At 45.4% G+C, this 15,298-nt stretch overlaps 1 protein-coding gene across 1 annotated transcript in view; it reads left to right on the top strand.

Annotated features, from left to right (window-relative positions):
* The first annotated feature begins 12,773 nt into the window (after positions 1-12,773).
* spi1b (Spi-1 proto-oncogene b) overlaps positions 12,774-15,298 on the top strand; it is a 190,672-nt gene continuing 188,147 nt past the window's right edge. Inside the window, exons 1-2 of the mRNA XM_060838372.1 lie at positions 12,774-13,033; positions 13,123-13,216. Coding sequence (XP_060694355.1) covers positions 13,010-13,033; positions 13,123-13,216 — 118 coding nt within the window. The 5' untranslated portion in view covers positions 12,774-13,009. The remainder of the gene's footprint in view (positions 13,034-13,122; positions 13,217-15,298) is intronic.

Here is a 15,298-nt window from a genome sequence, read left to right as displayed (position 1 = left end):
AAGACAAGCTGGATATATCCTCTCAGGTACAGAGCTGCACCACTCTGTTTGCTGTGAATTTCTTAATGAACCCTCCTGATTACACAAGAGTAGATCCAAAATAGCCTGCCCTTTAATTGGTTCCTCGAAATCAGGATTTCAAAAACCAAACTGCATCTGTATAATGACACATCTTAAACATTATTCCTGTAAAATGTGGCTTCCCCAGTAGATTAATGTCTGCCATGATATTTAGAACATAGAACATAGAACAATATAGCGTAGAACAGGCCCTTCAGCCCTCAATGTTGTGCCAACCTGTGAACTATTCCCAGCTCATCCCCCTACACTATCCCATCATCACCCATGTGTTTATCTAAGGACTGCTTAAATTTCCCTAATGTCGCTGAGTTAACGACATTAGCAGGTAGGCCATTCCACACCCTTCCTACTCTCTGAGTAAAGAGCCTGCCTCTGACATCTGTCTTAAATTTATCATCCCCTCAATTTGTCGTTCTGCCCTCTCGTACAAGCTGACGTCATCATCCTAGGAAAAAGACTTTTTCACCCTATCTAATCCTCTGATCATCTTGTATGTCTCTATCAAATCCCCTCTGAGCCTTCTTCTTTCCAATGAGAAAAGACCCAAGTCTCTCAGCCTTTCCTCGTAAGACCTTCCCTCCAGACCAGGCAACATCCTGGTAAATCTCCTCTGCACCTTTTCCAATGCTTCCACATCCTTCCTATAATATGTGGACCAGAACTGTACACAATATTCCAAATGCGGCTGCACTAGTGTTTTGTATAGTTGCAGCATGACATTGCAGCTCCAGAACACAATCCCTCTACCAATGAAACCTAACACACCGTATGCCTTCTTAACAGCATTATCAACCTGGGTGACAACTTTCAGGGATCCATGTACATGGACTCCAAGATCCCTCTGCAACCTGTAACATTTTTCCACACTGTCCGCTACTCCACTGACTTTAGTGTCATCTATCAGTTTACTAACCCATCCACCTATGCTTGCATCTAAGTCATTTATAAAAATGACAAACAGCAGTGGTCCCAAAACAGATGCTTCTGACACACTAACCGGAGTTTGCAGACGATACAAAGATAGGTGGAGTTGTGGATAGTGAGGAGGGCTGTTGTCAGCTGCAAAGGGACTCAGATACGATGCAGAGCTGGGCTGAGGAGTGGCAGATGGAATTCAACCCTCTCAAGTGTGAGGTTGTCCATAAGAATGCGGAATATAGGGTTAACGGTAGGGTTCTTAGTAAGGTAGAGGAGCAGGGGGATCTTGGGGTCTATGTTCATAGCTCTTTGAAAGTTGCCACTCAGGTGGATAGAGTTTGTAAGAAGGTCTATGGTGTATTAGCGTTCATTAGCAGAGGGATTGAATTCAAGAGTCGTGAGGTGATGTTGCAGATGTACAGGACCTTGGTAAGGCCACATTTGGAGTACTGTGTGCAGTTCTGGTCGCCTCACTTTAGGAAAGATGTGGAAGCTTTGGAGAGGGTGGAGAGGAGATTTACCAGGATGTTGCCTGGAATGGAGAATAGGTCGTACGAGGATAGGTTGAGAGTTCTCGGCCTTTTCTCATTGGAACGGCAAAGGATGAGGGGTGACTTGATAGAGGTTTATAAGATAATCAGGGGAATAGATAGAGTAGACAGTCAGAGACTTTTTCCCCAGGTACAACAGAGTGTTACAAGGGGACATAAATTTAAGGTGAAGGGTGGAAGGTATAGCGGGGGGATGTCAGGGTTAGGTTCTTTACCCAGAGACTGGTGGGGGCATGGAATGTGCTGCCTGTGGGAGTGGCAGAGTCAGAATCATTGGTGACCTTTAAGCGGCAATTGGATAGGTACATGGATAGGTGCTGAAGCTAGGACAAATGTTCGGCACAACATCGTGGGCCGAAGGGCCTGTTCCGTGCCGTATTGTTCTACGTTCCATATGTTCTATTATCAGCTACATTTGATCAAAAATTCAGTTCCTGCCAATTTTGGGATATTCCCTGGGTTTTTTCTCTTTATGATCTCTAGACAGTTATCTCACACTATTGTCCATTACTCAACCTCATATACTCACCACGCCTGCATACTATGGTGCCCGTCCCTGCTGTGGAAGTACTTGCCGCGACTGGGATTTTCGAAGATTCATACGCCCACAACCATGTGTAAATCCCAATTGTACTCCGGCTCAAACACCGCCAACCGGCGGTGGGGGGGGGGGGTGGGGTGGGGGGGCTGGGCAGCCCGATGTGCTTACAGGGACCTGCAAATATATTATTAAGATACTCAAGCTTAGAACATAGAACATACAACATTACAGCGCAGTACAGGCCCTTCAGCCCTCAATGTTGCACCAATCTGTGGAACCATTCTGAAGCCCGTCTAACTTACACTATTCCATTTTCATCCATATGTTTTATCCCAAGACTATTAAAGTTGGTGAGTCTACTACTGTTGCAGACAGTGCATTCCACGCTCTTATTACTTTCTGAGTAAAGAAACTACCTTTGACGTCTACTTTATATTTACCACCCCTCAGTGTAAAGCTATGTCCCCTCGTGCTAGCTAAATCCATCTAAGGGAAAAGTCTGTCACCGTGCACGCTATCTTACTCTCTGATTATCTTACATGTCTCAATTAAGTCACCTCTCAACCTTCTTCTCTCTAACAAAATAGTCTCAAGTCCTTCAGACGTTCCTCGTAAGATCTTCCCTCCATATCAGGCAACATCCTAGTAAATGTCCTCTGAACCCTTTCTAAAGCTTCCACATCCTTCCTATAATGGGGTGACGCTATTCTCCAAGTGTGCCCCGCACCAGAGTTTTGTACAGCTGCAGCATGATCTCTGAAACTCAATCCCTCTACCAATAAAAGCTAACACACCATATGCCTTCTTAACAACATCATCCCTGTGCCTAAGAAGGCTCATGCAGCATGTCTCAATGACTACCGCCCAGTGGCCCTAACTTTGATGGTCATGAAGTGGTTTGAAAGGCTGGTTATGGCATTAATCAACTCCTGCCTCCCCCACTACTCTTGACCCACTCCAATTTGCCTATCGGACCAACTGATCCACGTCAGATATCATATCACGTGTTCTTCACTTCTCCCTCGAACATCTTGACACCAAGAGCAGCTACGTAAGAATCCTACTCATTGACTACAGTTCAGCCTTCAACACTCCTATCCCCTGGTTACTAAAGTTAGTGATCTCGGGTTAAGCCCCACTCTCTGCAACTGGATCCTCAGTTTCCAGACCCACAGGCCACAATCAGTGAAGATTGGGGACGATATTTCATCCTCACTAACATCAACACTTGGAGCCACCCCCCCGGCCCCACACCCCCCACCCCCAGTGGTGTGTACTTAAGCCCCCTACTGTACTCACTGTATACCCATGACGGTGTCTCCAAATACCAGACCAATGCCATTGACAAGTTCACTGATGATACCACTATAATCAGTCGAATCTCAGATGGCAATGAAACAGACGACAGATGGGAGATGGAAAACCTGGAAAAATGGTGCACTGAGAACAACCGAGCTCTCAATGCTGGCAAAACCAAGGACCTCATTACTGACTTTCACCGAGATGTTACTCATGCCTCCCTAACAGCACAGAGGTGGAACAAGTGGAGAGTGTCGAGCGGGAGGCAGTTTAACAGGGTTGTGCCCAGGGCTCTCAGTCTTGTCAGGAAAGGGCAAATTTCTCTGTCTGGGGTTTCCCACATGTGTGTGGGCGGCACGGTGGCACAGTGGTTAGCACTGCTGCCTCACAGCGCCAGAGACCCGGGTTCAATTCCCACCTCAGGCGACTCTCTGTGTGGAGTTTGCACATTCTCCCCGTGTCTGCGTGGTTTTCCTCCGGGTGCTCCGGTTTCCTCTCACAGTCCAAAGATGTGCAGGTCAGGTGAATTGGCTATGCTAAATTGCCCGTAGTGTTAGGTTAGGGGTATGTGTGGGTTGCGGTTGGTGTGGACTTGTTTGGCCGAAGGGCCTGTTTCCAATTACTGTAAGTAATCTAATCTAAACTAAGCTCCTGGGAGTGGTCATCCACAACAAGCTTTCCTGGACTCTTCATGTGGACGCATTGGTTACAAGGGCCCAACAACGTGTCTTCTTCCTCAGGCAGCTGAGAAAATTTGGCTTGGTGGTAAGTAGCTGAAAATGTGTTGCTGGTTAAAGCACAGCAGGTCAGGCAGCATCCAAGGAACAGGAAATTCGACGTTTCGGGCCAGAGCCCTTCATCAGGAATCAGCTCTGATTTTCAGCTCTGATCTCCAGCATCTGCAGACCTCACTTTTTACTACTACATGGTGGTAAATACCCTTGCCAACTTTTATAGGTGTGCCATCTAGAGCATTCTGTCAGGATGTATCACTATCTGGTGTGGCAACTGTACCATTCAAGACCGGAGACGGTTACAGAGAGTGGTGAACTTGGCTCAGACAATCACAAAGGCCAACCTCCCGTCTATAGAATCCATCTACCAGGCCCAATGTCAAGGAAAGGCTGCCAGCATTCTCAAGATCCATCCCACCCTGGCAATGTTTTTCTACAACCTCTACCATCAGGGGGAAGGTACAGAAGCCTGAACACATGCACCAGCCGGTTTCGAAACAGTTTCTATCCGTCTGTTGTTAGAATACTGAGTGGACTCATAAACCCTTAACATTCGCCTGTACTTGTGTTTCATTTTTGCTGCTATTTACCTATTATTTACTATCTATGCTACTTAACTCTGTTATCTTCCTGTATTGCTCGCAAAACAAAGTTTTTCACTGTGCCTTGATACACATGACGCTAAGTTCAATTCAATTCAATTTAATTCAACCCTATCAACCTCGGTGGCAACTTTCAGGGATCTATGTACATGGACATTGAGATCTCTCTGCTCAGCTACATTACCAAGAGTCTTATCATTAGCCCAGTTCTCTGCATTCCTGTTGCTCCTTCTGAAGTGAATCACCTCACACTTTTTCGCATTAAAATCCATTTACCACCACTTTTATCTCCTCAGACTCCACGCACAACTTCCCACTACTGTCCTTGATTGGCCCTAATTTTAGTCTGATCATTCTTTTATTCCTGATATATCTATAGAAAGCTTCAATGTTTTCCTTAATCCTATCTGTCAAAAGCTTCTCATGTCCCCTCCTGGTTCTTCTTAGCTCTCTCTTTAGGTCTTTCCTGGCCAACTTGTAACTCTCAAGCAACCAAACTGAGCCTTCACGTCTCATCCTAACATAAACCTTCTTCTTCCTCAACTTCCTTAGTAAACCATGTCTCCCTCACTCGACCACTTCCTCCCTGCCTGACAAGGACCCGCAGTAGCTGATCCTTGAATAAGCTCCACATCCCTATTATACCCATCCTCTACATCCTAAAGCTTGCCTGCTTGCATCATAATTGCCTTCCCTTTCCATCGCTGAAGTAATCATGACCGAATTGTGGTCACTATCACCAAAGTGCTCACCTACCTCCAAATCTAATACCTGGCCGGGTTCATTACCCAGTACCAAATCCAATGTGGCCTCGCCCCTTGTTAGTATGTCTACATACTGTGTCAGGAAAGCATCCTGCACACATTGGACAAAAACTGACCCATCTAAAGTACTCAAACTATAGTAGTCCCAGTCCATATTTGGGAAGTTGAAGTCCCACTTAACAACCACCCTGTTACTCTCACTCCCACCCAGAATCATCTAGCTTCTACCCTTATTGTGCAAGTCATTCTCTCTCATCTCAGACAGAGGTTGAAAATAGAAGCAGGAGTACACCATTTAGCTCTTCAGGCCTGCCCTACTGTCCATTATGATCATCCAACTCACAACCTCATTCCCTGCGCCCCCCCCCCCCCATATCCTTTTATCCCTTTCGCCATAAAAACTATATTTACAATGTTAATAGAACCTCTACAGATGAGAAGCAGGCCATTCAGCCCACCAGATCCATGACAGCATCCCCTCCAGACCCACCCCCCTGCCCTAACCTTGTAACTTTGCATTTCCCATTGTTAATCCACCTAGCTTGCACATCCCTAGGCACTATGGGTAATTTAACATGGCCAATCCACCTAACCTGAATATCTTTGAACTGTTGGAGGTAACCGGAGCACCCACGCAAACACAGGGTGAATGTGGAAACTGTCCACACAAACAGTTGCTGAGGGTGGATTCGAACCCAGGTCCCTGGCACTGTGAGACACAACAACACCGCTTCTTCCTCAGGTGTCTTGGGAAATTTGACATGTCCATAAAGACTCTCACCAACATTTACAGATACACCATAGAAAACATTATATCCGCGTGCATAATGGCCTGTTAGAGCAACTGCTGTGCCCAGGACTGTAAGAAAAGCACCCGATGATCTGTATGTCCTTGTTTACTATGATCTGCCTATATTGCTCGCAAAACAAAGCTTTTCACTGTACTTAGGTACATGTGACTACAATACTCAAATCAATGCTAGCCATTGAAACACCCTACTTTCTTGACAGTTTTCAATGTTTTAACCTCAACAGTGTCCAGTGGCCGAGAATTCCGTAAGGTCACCACTCTCTGGGTGAAGAAATTCCTCTTCATCTCAGTCTAAATGGTCTACTCCTTATCCGAAGACTGACTTTTGATTCTGGACTCCTCCATTATTGGGAACATTCCTCATGTGTTTACCCTGTCTCGTCTTATTACAATTTCATAGGTTTCTATGAGATACCCACTCACTCTTCTGAGCTCCAGCGAACATAATCCTGACCAATTCAACCTCATTATAAGTCAGTCCTGCTATCCCAGGGATCAGCCTGGATAAACCTTGGCTGTACTCCCTCCGTCATCTTCAATAAAAAGAGACGAAAACTGCACACAATACTCCAGGTATGGTCTGCTATTATACTCAAATGCAACAAATCATTTGCCTTCTTCATTGCTTGTTGTACTACTACTACTTTCATTGAGTCCATAGACACCAGCATTGCCTGCACAGTCTCAGTCTTAGCTGCTCTTCAGGACATTATTCCTTCCTCCTCCTCTTGGGAAGAAGACACCGATTCCCCCGATGAAGTATTGGCAAGGCTGCTCCCTGCACCTCTCCCATCTCAGAAACTGACTCCCTCAACGGGTATTTGCAATGGAGTCTGTAACAGGACCATTGAGGAGGAAATCCTGGATGGTTTTCTGGATCAGTACATTGTGGAACCAACTTCAGGACAGGCCATCCTACCCTGGTTATTGCGTAATGGGAAAGGAATAATTGGTAATTTTGATTTGGAGATGCCACCGTTGGACTGGGGTGTACAAACTTAAAAATCACACAACACCAAGCACACTAGCTTTCGGAGTGCAGCTCCTTCATCAGGTCAGTATCTGAGATGGGAGAGGGTGCAGGGAGCAGCCTTGCAAATACTTCATCGGAGGAATCGGTGTCTTCTTCCCAAGAGGAAGAGTAAGGCATAATGTCCTGAACCACCTGATGAAGGAGCGTCGCTCCGAAAGCTAGTGCTTCCAATTAAACCTGTTGGACTATAACCTAGTGTTGTGCGATTTTTAAAATTGGCAATTTAGTTGTATGAGATCTTTTGAAGATGACTAACCCTAACACGATAGAACTTTTCATGAGGATGGAAGGTGATACAATTGATCCTGAGACTAGTGTCCTGAATGTAAATAGAATAAACTACAACAGTATGAGGTGCAAGCTGGGTGTGTTAGATTGGAGAATATTACATGATGGTGGGTAGACAAAGGCAACAATTTATAGGCTGCATGGATGAACTGTTTATTCCAAAAGTGAAATGAGAAAGGTGGCAGGTAGGGATAGCATTAGAACCGAGAATGGGGCACACAAATTGGCCAAAAAAAAGGAGTAGACCTGAGGACTAGGAGCAGTTTAGATTTCAGTAAAAGATGACAATGGGATCGATTCATGGAGGGAATAGAGTATGAGAGTAGGCTTGTGGGAGTATACAGCTGCAAATGTGTTGCTGGTCAAAGCACAGCAGGTTAGGCAGCATCTCAGGAATAGAGAATTCGACGTTTCGAGCATAAGCCCTTCATCAGGAATAAGAGTATACAGACAGTGACTGTAAAGCTTCCATAAGTATGTGAAAAGAAAAAGAATAGAGAAGACAAATGCAGTCCTTTTCAGGGGGAGTTAGAATGGGATGCAAAGAGGTGGCAGAACAATCAGATACAGAGCTTTGGTTCTATCTTCACAAAGAAGGACACGGATAACATCCCAAAAAGGGCGACGACCTCAGGGTCTAGTGAGACAAAAAAAACTAAAGGAAATTAGTAGGAAGTGGTGTTCGGGGAATTGACGGGAGGACTTAAGAAAGTGGTCATGTCTCAAGCCTCTCCAGACTCTGCACAGTTCCTCTGGGTTGGGGGGTAGTAGCTAATGTAGCCCCAGTATTTGAAAAAGGAGACAGAGAAAGAGTTGAATTATACAGCAGTTAGCCTGACATTAGTGGTAGAGAAAATGCTCAAATCCAATATAAAAGATTGAATAGTATAGCACTTCAAAAACAATGACAGGATCAGATATAGTCAGCACGGATTTAGGAAAGATTAATCATACTTAACAAATCTACTGGAACTCTTTGACGATGCAACTAATACAGTTAATGAGGGGGATCCACCAGTGGATGTGCTTCATTTGAACCATTAAAACAATTTTGATAAAGTCTGACATAAGAGGTTAGCATGTAAAACTAAAACACATGGGATTAGGGTGGTCTACTGACATGGATAGAGAACTGGCTGACAGGACAGGAAACAAACAGCAGGAATAAATAGGTCATGTTCTGAGTGGTAGCTAGTGACTAGTCGGGTCCTGCAGGAGTCAGTGCTTGGACCCCAACAATTCGCAATATATATTCATGAGTTAAGTGAGGGAACTAAATATAATATCTCCAATTTGCAGGTGACTCAAGGCTGGGTGGGAGCGTGAACTGTGAGGAGGATTCAGAGCTGCTTCAGTGCGATTTAGTCAAGTTGAGTGAATGGGCAAATGCATGGCAGATAAATTATGATGGGGATAAAAGTTAGATTATCCACTTTGGTAACAAAAAATATCAAGGTGGATTATTTTTTTTTGGCAAAAGGTTGGGAAAGGGGCAGGTGCAATGAATCCTGGGTGCACTTGTACACCAGTCGCTAAGGATAAGCGAGCAGGTACGGCAGGCAGTAAAAAAGGCAGATGGTGTTCATAGCAAGAGGAGCCGGGATCCCCTGCTGTCATCATACAGGGCTTTGACGACACCACCTCTGGAGTATTGTGTGCAGTTTGAGTCTCCTTATCTGAGGAAAGACGCTCTGGCTATGAAGGGGGTGTGACAAAGGTTTGCCAGACTTGATCAAAAACCCAAAAGAGAGACAAATGTTGGAAATCAGAAACAAAAGAAGAAATTGATGAAGGAGGATGACTGAAGCTGAAATGCTAACCCTGTTTTCTTTTCACCAATGCCACCAGACCTGCTGAGTTTTTCCAGCAAATGTTGTTGTTGTTTACCAGACAGGTTCCTGGAATGGCAGGACTGATGCATGAGGATATGGTCGGATTATATTCACTAGAGTTTAGAAGAATGAAGGGGGATTTCAGAGAAACCTGTTAAATTCTAACAGGATGGGACAGGGTAAATGCAGGAAGGGTGTACCTCATGACTGGGCCAAAGATCACTGTTTAATGATACAGTGTAGGCTATTTAGGGACTCAGATGAGGAGAAATCTCTTCACCCAGGACGTGGGGAGCCTGTAGAATTCTCTGCCACAAAAGAAATTGAGGCCAAAACATGGAACGTTTTCAAGGAGGAGATCGATAAAGTTCTTAGAACTTAAGGGATCAAAGGGTCTGGGGCAAAAGAACAGGGCACTTGGTTGGATGATCAGCTGTGATCATACTGAATGTCTCAAAGGGTCAAATGGTTACACCTATTCCTATTTTCTGTGTTTATCACAAGTGCCAGGCAATGACCAACTCTAACAAGTGAGAGTCTCATCATCGTTCCTTGACATTCAATGGCATCTCCATCATTGAATCCTCAACTATAAACATCCTTCGGGTTACCATTGACCAGAAACTGAATGGTACCTTACATATAAATACAGTAGCTACAACAGTAGGTCACAGGCAAGGAATCCTGCAACAAGTAACTCACCTGCTGGCACCCAGAGTTTATCCACCACCTAAAAATCAGAAGTGTGCTGGAATGCTCCCCACTTGCCTGGATGGATGCAGCTCCAACAACACTCAAGAAGCTTTACACCATCCAGGACAATGCAACAGCTTAACTGGCACCACATCCACTCCCTGCACCACTCATGCTCAGTACAAGCAGTGTGGACTGTCTACAAGATGCACTGCAGAGATTCACTGAGGTTCCTCAGATAGCATCTTCCAAACCCACAACCACTCTCATCTGGAAAATAATGGCAGCAGATACATGGTAACACTACCTCCTGCAAGTTCCCCTCCAAGCCACTCAATATTCTGGCTTTGAAATATATTACCAATGTTGCTGAGTCAAAATCTTGGAATTATCTCTGTCCCTGACAGCATTGGGTGTGTACTCACAGCACATGGACTGCAGTAGTTCAAGAAAGCAGCTCACCACCACCATCTCAAGGGTAATTTGGATGGGCAAAAAATGCGGGCCCAGCCAGTGATGCTCACGTTCCCTGAGTGAATAAAGAAACTGCAATCCTTTACTCAACCATGGGTGCTCAGCACCAAGAGAAGGTGACACAGAGATGAGGCAACTCAACATCACTCCAGACGCTTTGTAGGAAAATCTCTGCAGATTTTCATCTTTCTTTCCTAGCTTGGAGACAATTGTGTGAGTTATGCTTCAACAAAGGTAGCTGGCTATATTTATGCACAGAAAACCGTAAGTTAATAATCTTTGCTTGAGGAAGCTGTTTTTGTAATAATCTAGTTTTTATTTGTTAATCCACATTGTAAGTAATCTAAACTGTAGAAACTTGGCTGATTTGTTTCCAATAATGAGCTATATTCAATTTATTATGCATTGTGCGGTACAATGATTCAGTGGTTAGCACTGCTGCCTCACAGTGTGAGAGACCCAGGATCAATTCCAGCCTCGGACTACTGTCTGTGTGGTGTTGCACGTTTGCCCAGTGTTGCACGTTTGCCTCGGGTCACTGTGGATTTGCTCTGGTTTCCTCCCACAGTCGAAAGATGTGTAGGTTAGATGAATTGGCCATGCTAAATTGCCTCTAATGTTCAGCAATCTGTACATTAGGTAGATATAAAGGAATGGGTTTGGGTGGGATACTCCTTAGTGGGTTGGTGTGGACTTGTAGGGCTGAAGCCGTAGGGATTAGTGGTAATATCACCTCCCTTTCAAATTCAGCTTTTGTTGTGGGAGAAGTCAATCCTCCTTACATGGAATGTAACATAATGAATGATCAGAATATAATAAGTGGAGGAAATTAGCAAGATTGTACATTAACAGGATAGTTGTATTATTAAGAGTGTGTTATCTGAATCTGTGCAGAATCAGAAGAATATAGTGACAAGCTGTTTCCTAGAAAAATGTATGAAAATAGTAAAACGGGGAATAATACAGGAGAACTACAGTCATCATTTGTAAAAGTGAAAGTTCAGAACTAATAGCTCAGCAATCTGATGACAGCTGGGAATGTGTGAACAGGAGGAAACTAAATGTTAATACTACTCTGTTGGAAGTATTGTCTTTTGGAATGAGGTGTTAAATCCAGGCCATGCCTGCCTTTTCAGGTAGGTACAAAAGATGCAGGGAATTTCCCTAGGGCAATATTTATGCCCCAAACAAAAATAAACATTTATCTCATTGCTCAAGATGGGATCTTGCTGTGCTCAGATAGGCTGCCATACTTCCTGCAAACAACAAAGCAGAATTCCACTGGCATTTTCAAGGAGACAGTGGGGGAGAGAGGTTCACCCATGGGGTTAGGGTCCAGAATGTACTGGCTGAGAGTGTGGGGGGAGGGGGGAGGCAGGTTCACTCAAGGGGTTAGGGTCTGGAATGTACTGTGTGAGAGTGTGGGGGGGGATTTACTCAAGGGGTTAGGGTCTGGAACATACTGTCTGAGAGTGTGGGGAGAGGTAGGGTTCACTCAAGGGTTTGGGGTCTGGAATGTACTGTCTGAGAATGTAGGGGAGGCAGGTTCACTCGAGGGGTTAGGGTCTGGAATGTACTGTCTGAGAGTGTAGGGAGAGGTGGGGTTCATTCAAGGGGATAGGGTCTGGAATGTACTGTCTGAGAGTGAGGGGAGTGGTGGCATTTTAATGATGGCCTTCAAACTAATATTGGAAACAGTGGAGAGAGAAGGAACGGTCTGGGTCCAGCTGAAATGGTGTGGCAGACAGCTGCACATACATGATGGGCCGAACGGCCTCTTTCAGTGCTGAAACCATACTCGGTCTCTGTGTCTGATATGGGTTGCAATGTGGTGCCCCATTTCTTTGGGGGGGGGGGGGGGTTGGAGGTTGAGTGCAATGTTTCATCTCTCCAAGCAATCTTCCCCTTCAGCCTTGAGAAGGTAAAGCCTGCGCTTTCATCCATCTCTCTCGCTCCTTGCCCGGGTGGGGGGTGGTGAAGGAGAGAGGGACCTGCCAGGTTTGTGTCTGTTTGCCAGTCCCGGAGAGTGAAGTTGTTGTTGGGGAGCTGGGTCTGGGCTAGCTGCCGTGTTGGTACAGCCGCTGGCAGGAGTTGCCTGCTGTCTTGGAGAGGTGGAGTCTGGTGACCATTGAAGTTCCTGTTTGAAGGGACCCGGTCACCCACCAGCTTGGGAGGCAGTAACTTCGCACCGACCCACTGACCAAGCTCAGCTCCACCGTCCGCATTGAGGGCTCCAGCAGGGAACCTGTAGACCCAGCCCCCAGACTCCACACTGGGAGTGGACACTCTCGGCTTGCTGCTGGAGACTCCGGGAGGGAAAACCAGCGAGTATGTATCTGGCTGCCTGACCTCCATCTCTAGGAAGAAGCAGACCCCGTCAGCCCGGCTATGGAAGGTTATCTGATCGCTCCGGTACGTACAAGTCTGTGACTCTCCAGCGACCATGGGGTCCGCTGCTCTGTGGCCGCTTGTTTAACTGTGACTCTCTTTAACACTTGCAGTACCCTGAGGACATTGCCCCTTACGACAGCGAGGTGTACAGACAGCCCCATGAGTATTACACTTACCTGGGCAGCGATGGGGACAGCCACGGCGGTGAGTTAGCTCCTGTCTCTCCAACCCATCTCTCTCTCTCTCCTTCCTCGCTGTCCTTAACTCACCACCTAAACCTGACCTCTCTCAGTTTTTATTTTCGATATGGGAGACACCGTCTCCTTTTCACACACAGTCTAGAAGGGGTGGGGGGTGAGGGCAGTTTCCGCCCCTGTTGGGACTCTGTGCGTTCACAGCGCGGAGTAAAGTGCTCTTCGTGAGGATGTGCAATTGAGCCCTTCAGCACAGCATTAGACCGCGGATACTGGCTGGGATGCACCCCACGCCATCTCCATCACACACACATCGCCCACTGTAGTCCGAAAGATACTGGAAACCAAACCAGCATATCACTGCATACAGGCTGAATCTGCCAGTGGGATTTATTTGCGCACTAGAAAATTACATGGAAGCAGAAACGTTAATACTGAGCAATGCCATTCTTCAGTAATGCAGGACTTTACAAGTCGGGTGTGGACGGCAATTCAACAATTTTTGATACGATAAATACTGAAATAAAGTGTGTGTAAGGGATTGAGAGCAACTACATCCTTCAGAAAGCCACGCAGGCAAAATAGGCTGTTCTCTGCAGTTCAGTCTGTGATTCTATGGAAACTGCTTTTTAAAAAAAACAGAAGTAGAGAGCTGGGTATTTGCAAATTAATGTACATGAATGTTATGGCGCAAGTTTTCTTTTACATAACTTGCCAAAGCAAGTTAATACTGGACCCTTCCACCCGTTAAGTCCTGCTGAATCCCTGTCAGGAGTACTTTGAAAATTCAGAAGGGCCTTTCTAAATAGTCAGGCATTCAGGATATTAATCACTTCCACCCCTTGAGCAGATATCGGGGGTGGTGGTGTGGGGGGGGGGGGGTCAGTAACAGTTCTGTGGTTGTCCAGAGTTTTGTTTCCTTTTCACATCTGCGAGTGAATTTTGCAAGTCAGAGTTGCTGGTGAGAAATGTTAAGTGTGCAGGCGGGCAACTGTCCAAAGCCGTGTGCATGACATTTACACGGCATCACACAGTGAGGTGGCAACATTGGGGTCGGCTTCCAGAACAAAACCAACCAAAAAAAAACCTCTCAATGTCTGCGATTTGACGTCAGCTCAGAAATACCCCCCAAACTGTGTAAGATGACCAGAACCAACAGCCTGACCACCCTACTGGAGGATTGGAAGCCGAGCAGGAGATACTGTTCCTGAGATTCCAGTCCGTGTTTACATCACAACCACTGAACAGAGATTATTAGGCTGTTGTCATTTTGCTCTCTGTGGTATCTTGCTGTGCTTCCTATCCACCATGAGTGACGGCACTTTGAAGCTGCTTCATTGGCTGCGAGGCTAGGGTTTAAGGATGCGAAGAGTTATACAAGTCTCTTTCTGTTTTTTGATAACATTAATTTTGATCGATAGCATCAGGACCTTCAGCTTTGTCGATCAGAAGTACTCAATGTCACAAAGACGACAAAGTCTCTGGCACCACAAACCTACCCTTTCCCAAACAGTTGCATCAAAAACTCACTTTAAGTAGCACCTCTTCAGCCTGCACCAAAAGTTGTCCATGTAACCTCACGTTGATTGAGGTTCTTTGAAACCTTTGTACAAGAGCACTTTGTAGAACGGAAAAAAAATCCAGTGAACAGCTAGGAGATGAAGAAAATGTTAATACAATTGACTAAAGAAAGAAGGCAGAGCAGAGAGGAAGACAGGGAGGAAATGGGGAAAGGAGAAGCCAAAATAAAGACTAGAGAAATCTGATTTCAAGGGGCAATAAAGGTTAGCATTCAGGAAAACACACACAACAGATACCAAGGGCTCAATTGGCAGAGTATTGAGTGTCAGAAATAAGTAGAGAGAAACTTAAAAAGGAAATTAAGAATGCTAAGAGAGTTGGTAAGTAAAATAAAGTAAAACCCAAAAGGGTATTAAAAGTACTAAGAGCAAAAACAGGGAGGCAATGGCCCTGCGGTATTATGACTCGACTGTTAACCCAGTGACCCAGGTTATGTTCAAGAGACTGGAGTTTGAATCCTGTCATGGCAGGAATTCAAGTAATACAATAAATGGAATTAAGTGTGAAATGG

This window comes from Hemiscyllium ocellatum, chromosome 18 (assembly GCF_020745735.1).
Source record: "Hemiscyllium ocellatum isolate sHemOce1 chromosome 18, sHemOce1.pat.X.cur, whole genome shotgun sequence".
NCBI classification, from domain to species: Eukaryota; Metazoa; Chordata; class Chondrichthyes; order Orectolobiformes; family Hemiscylliidae; genus Hemiscyllium; species Hemiscyllium ocellatum.
The sequence above is the reverse complement of the archived record's forward strand: the minus strand, read 5'-3'. Positions and strand labels throughout refer to the sequence as shown.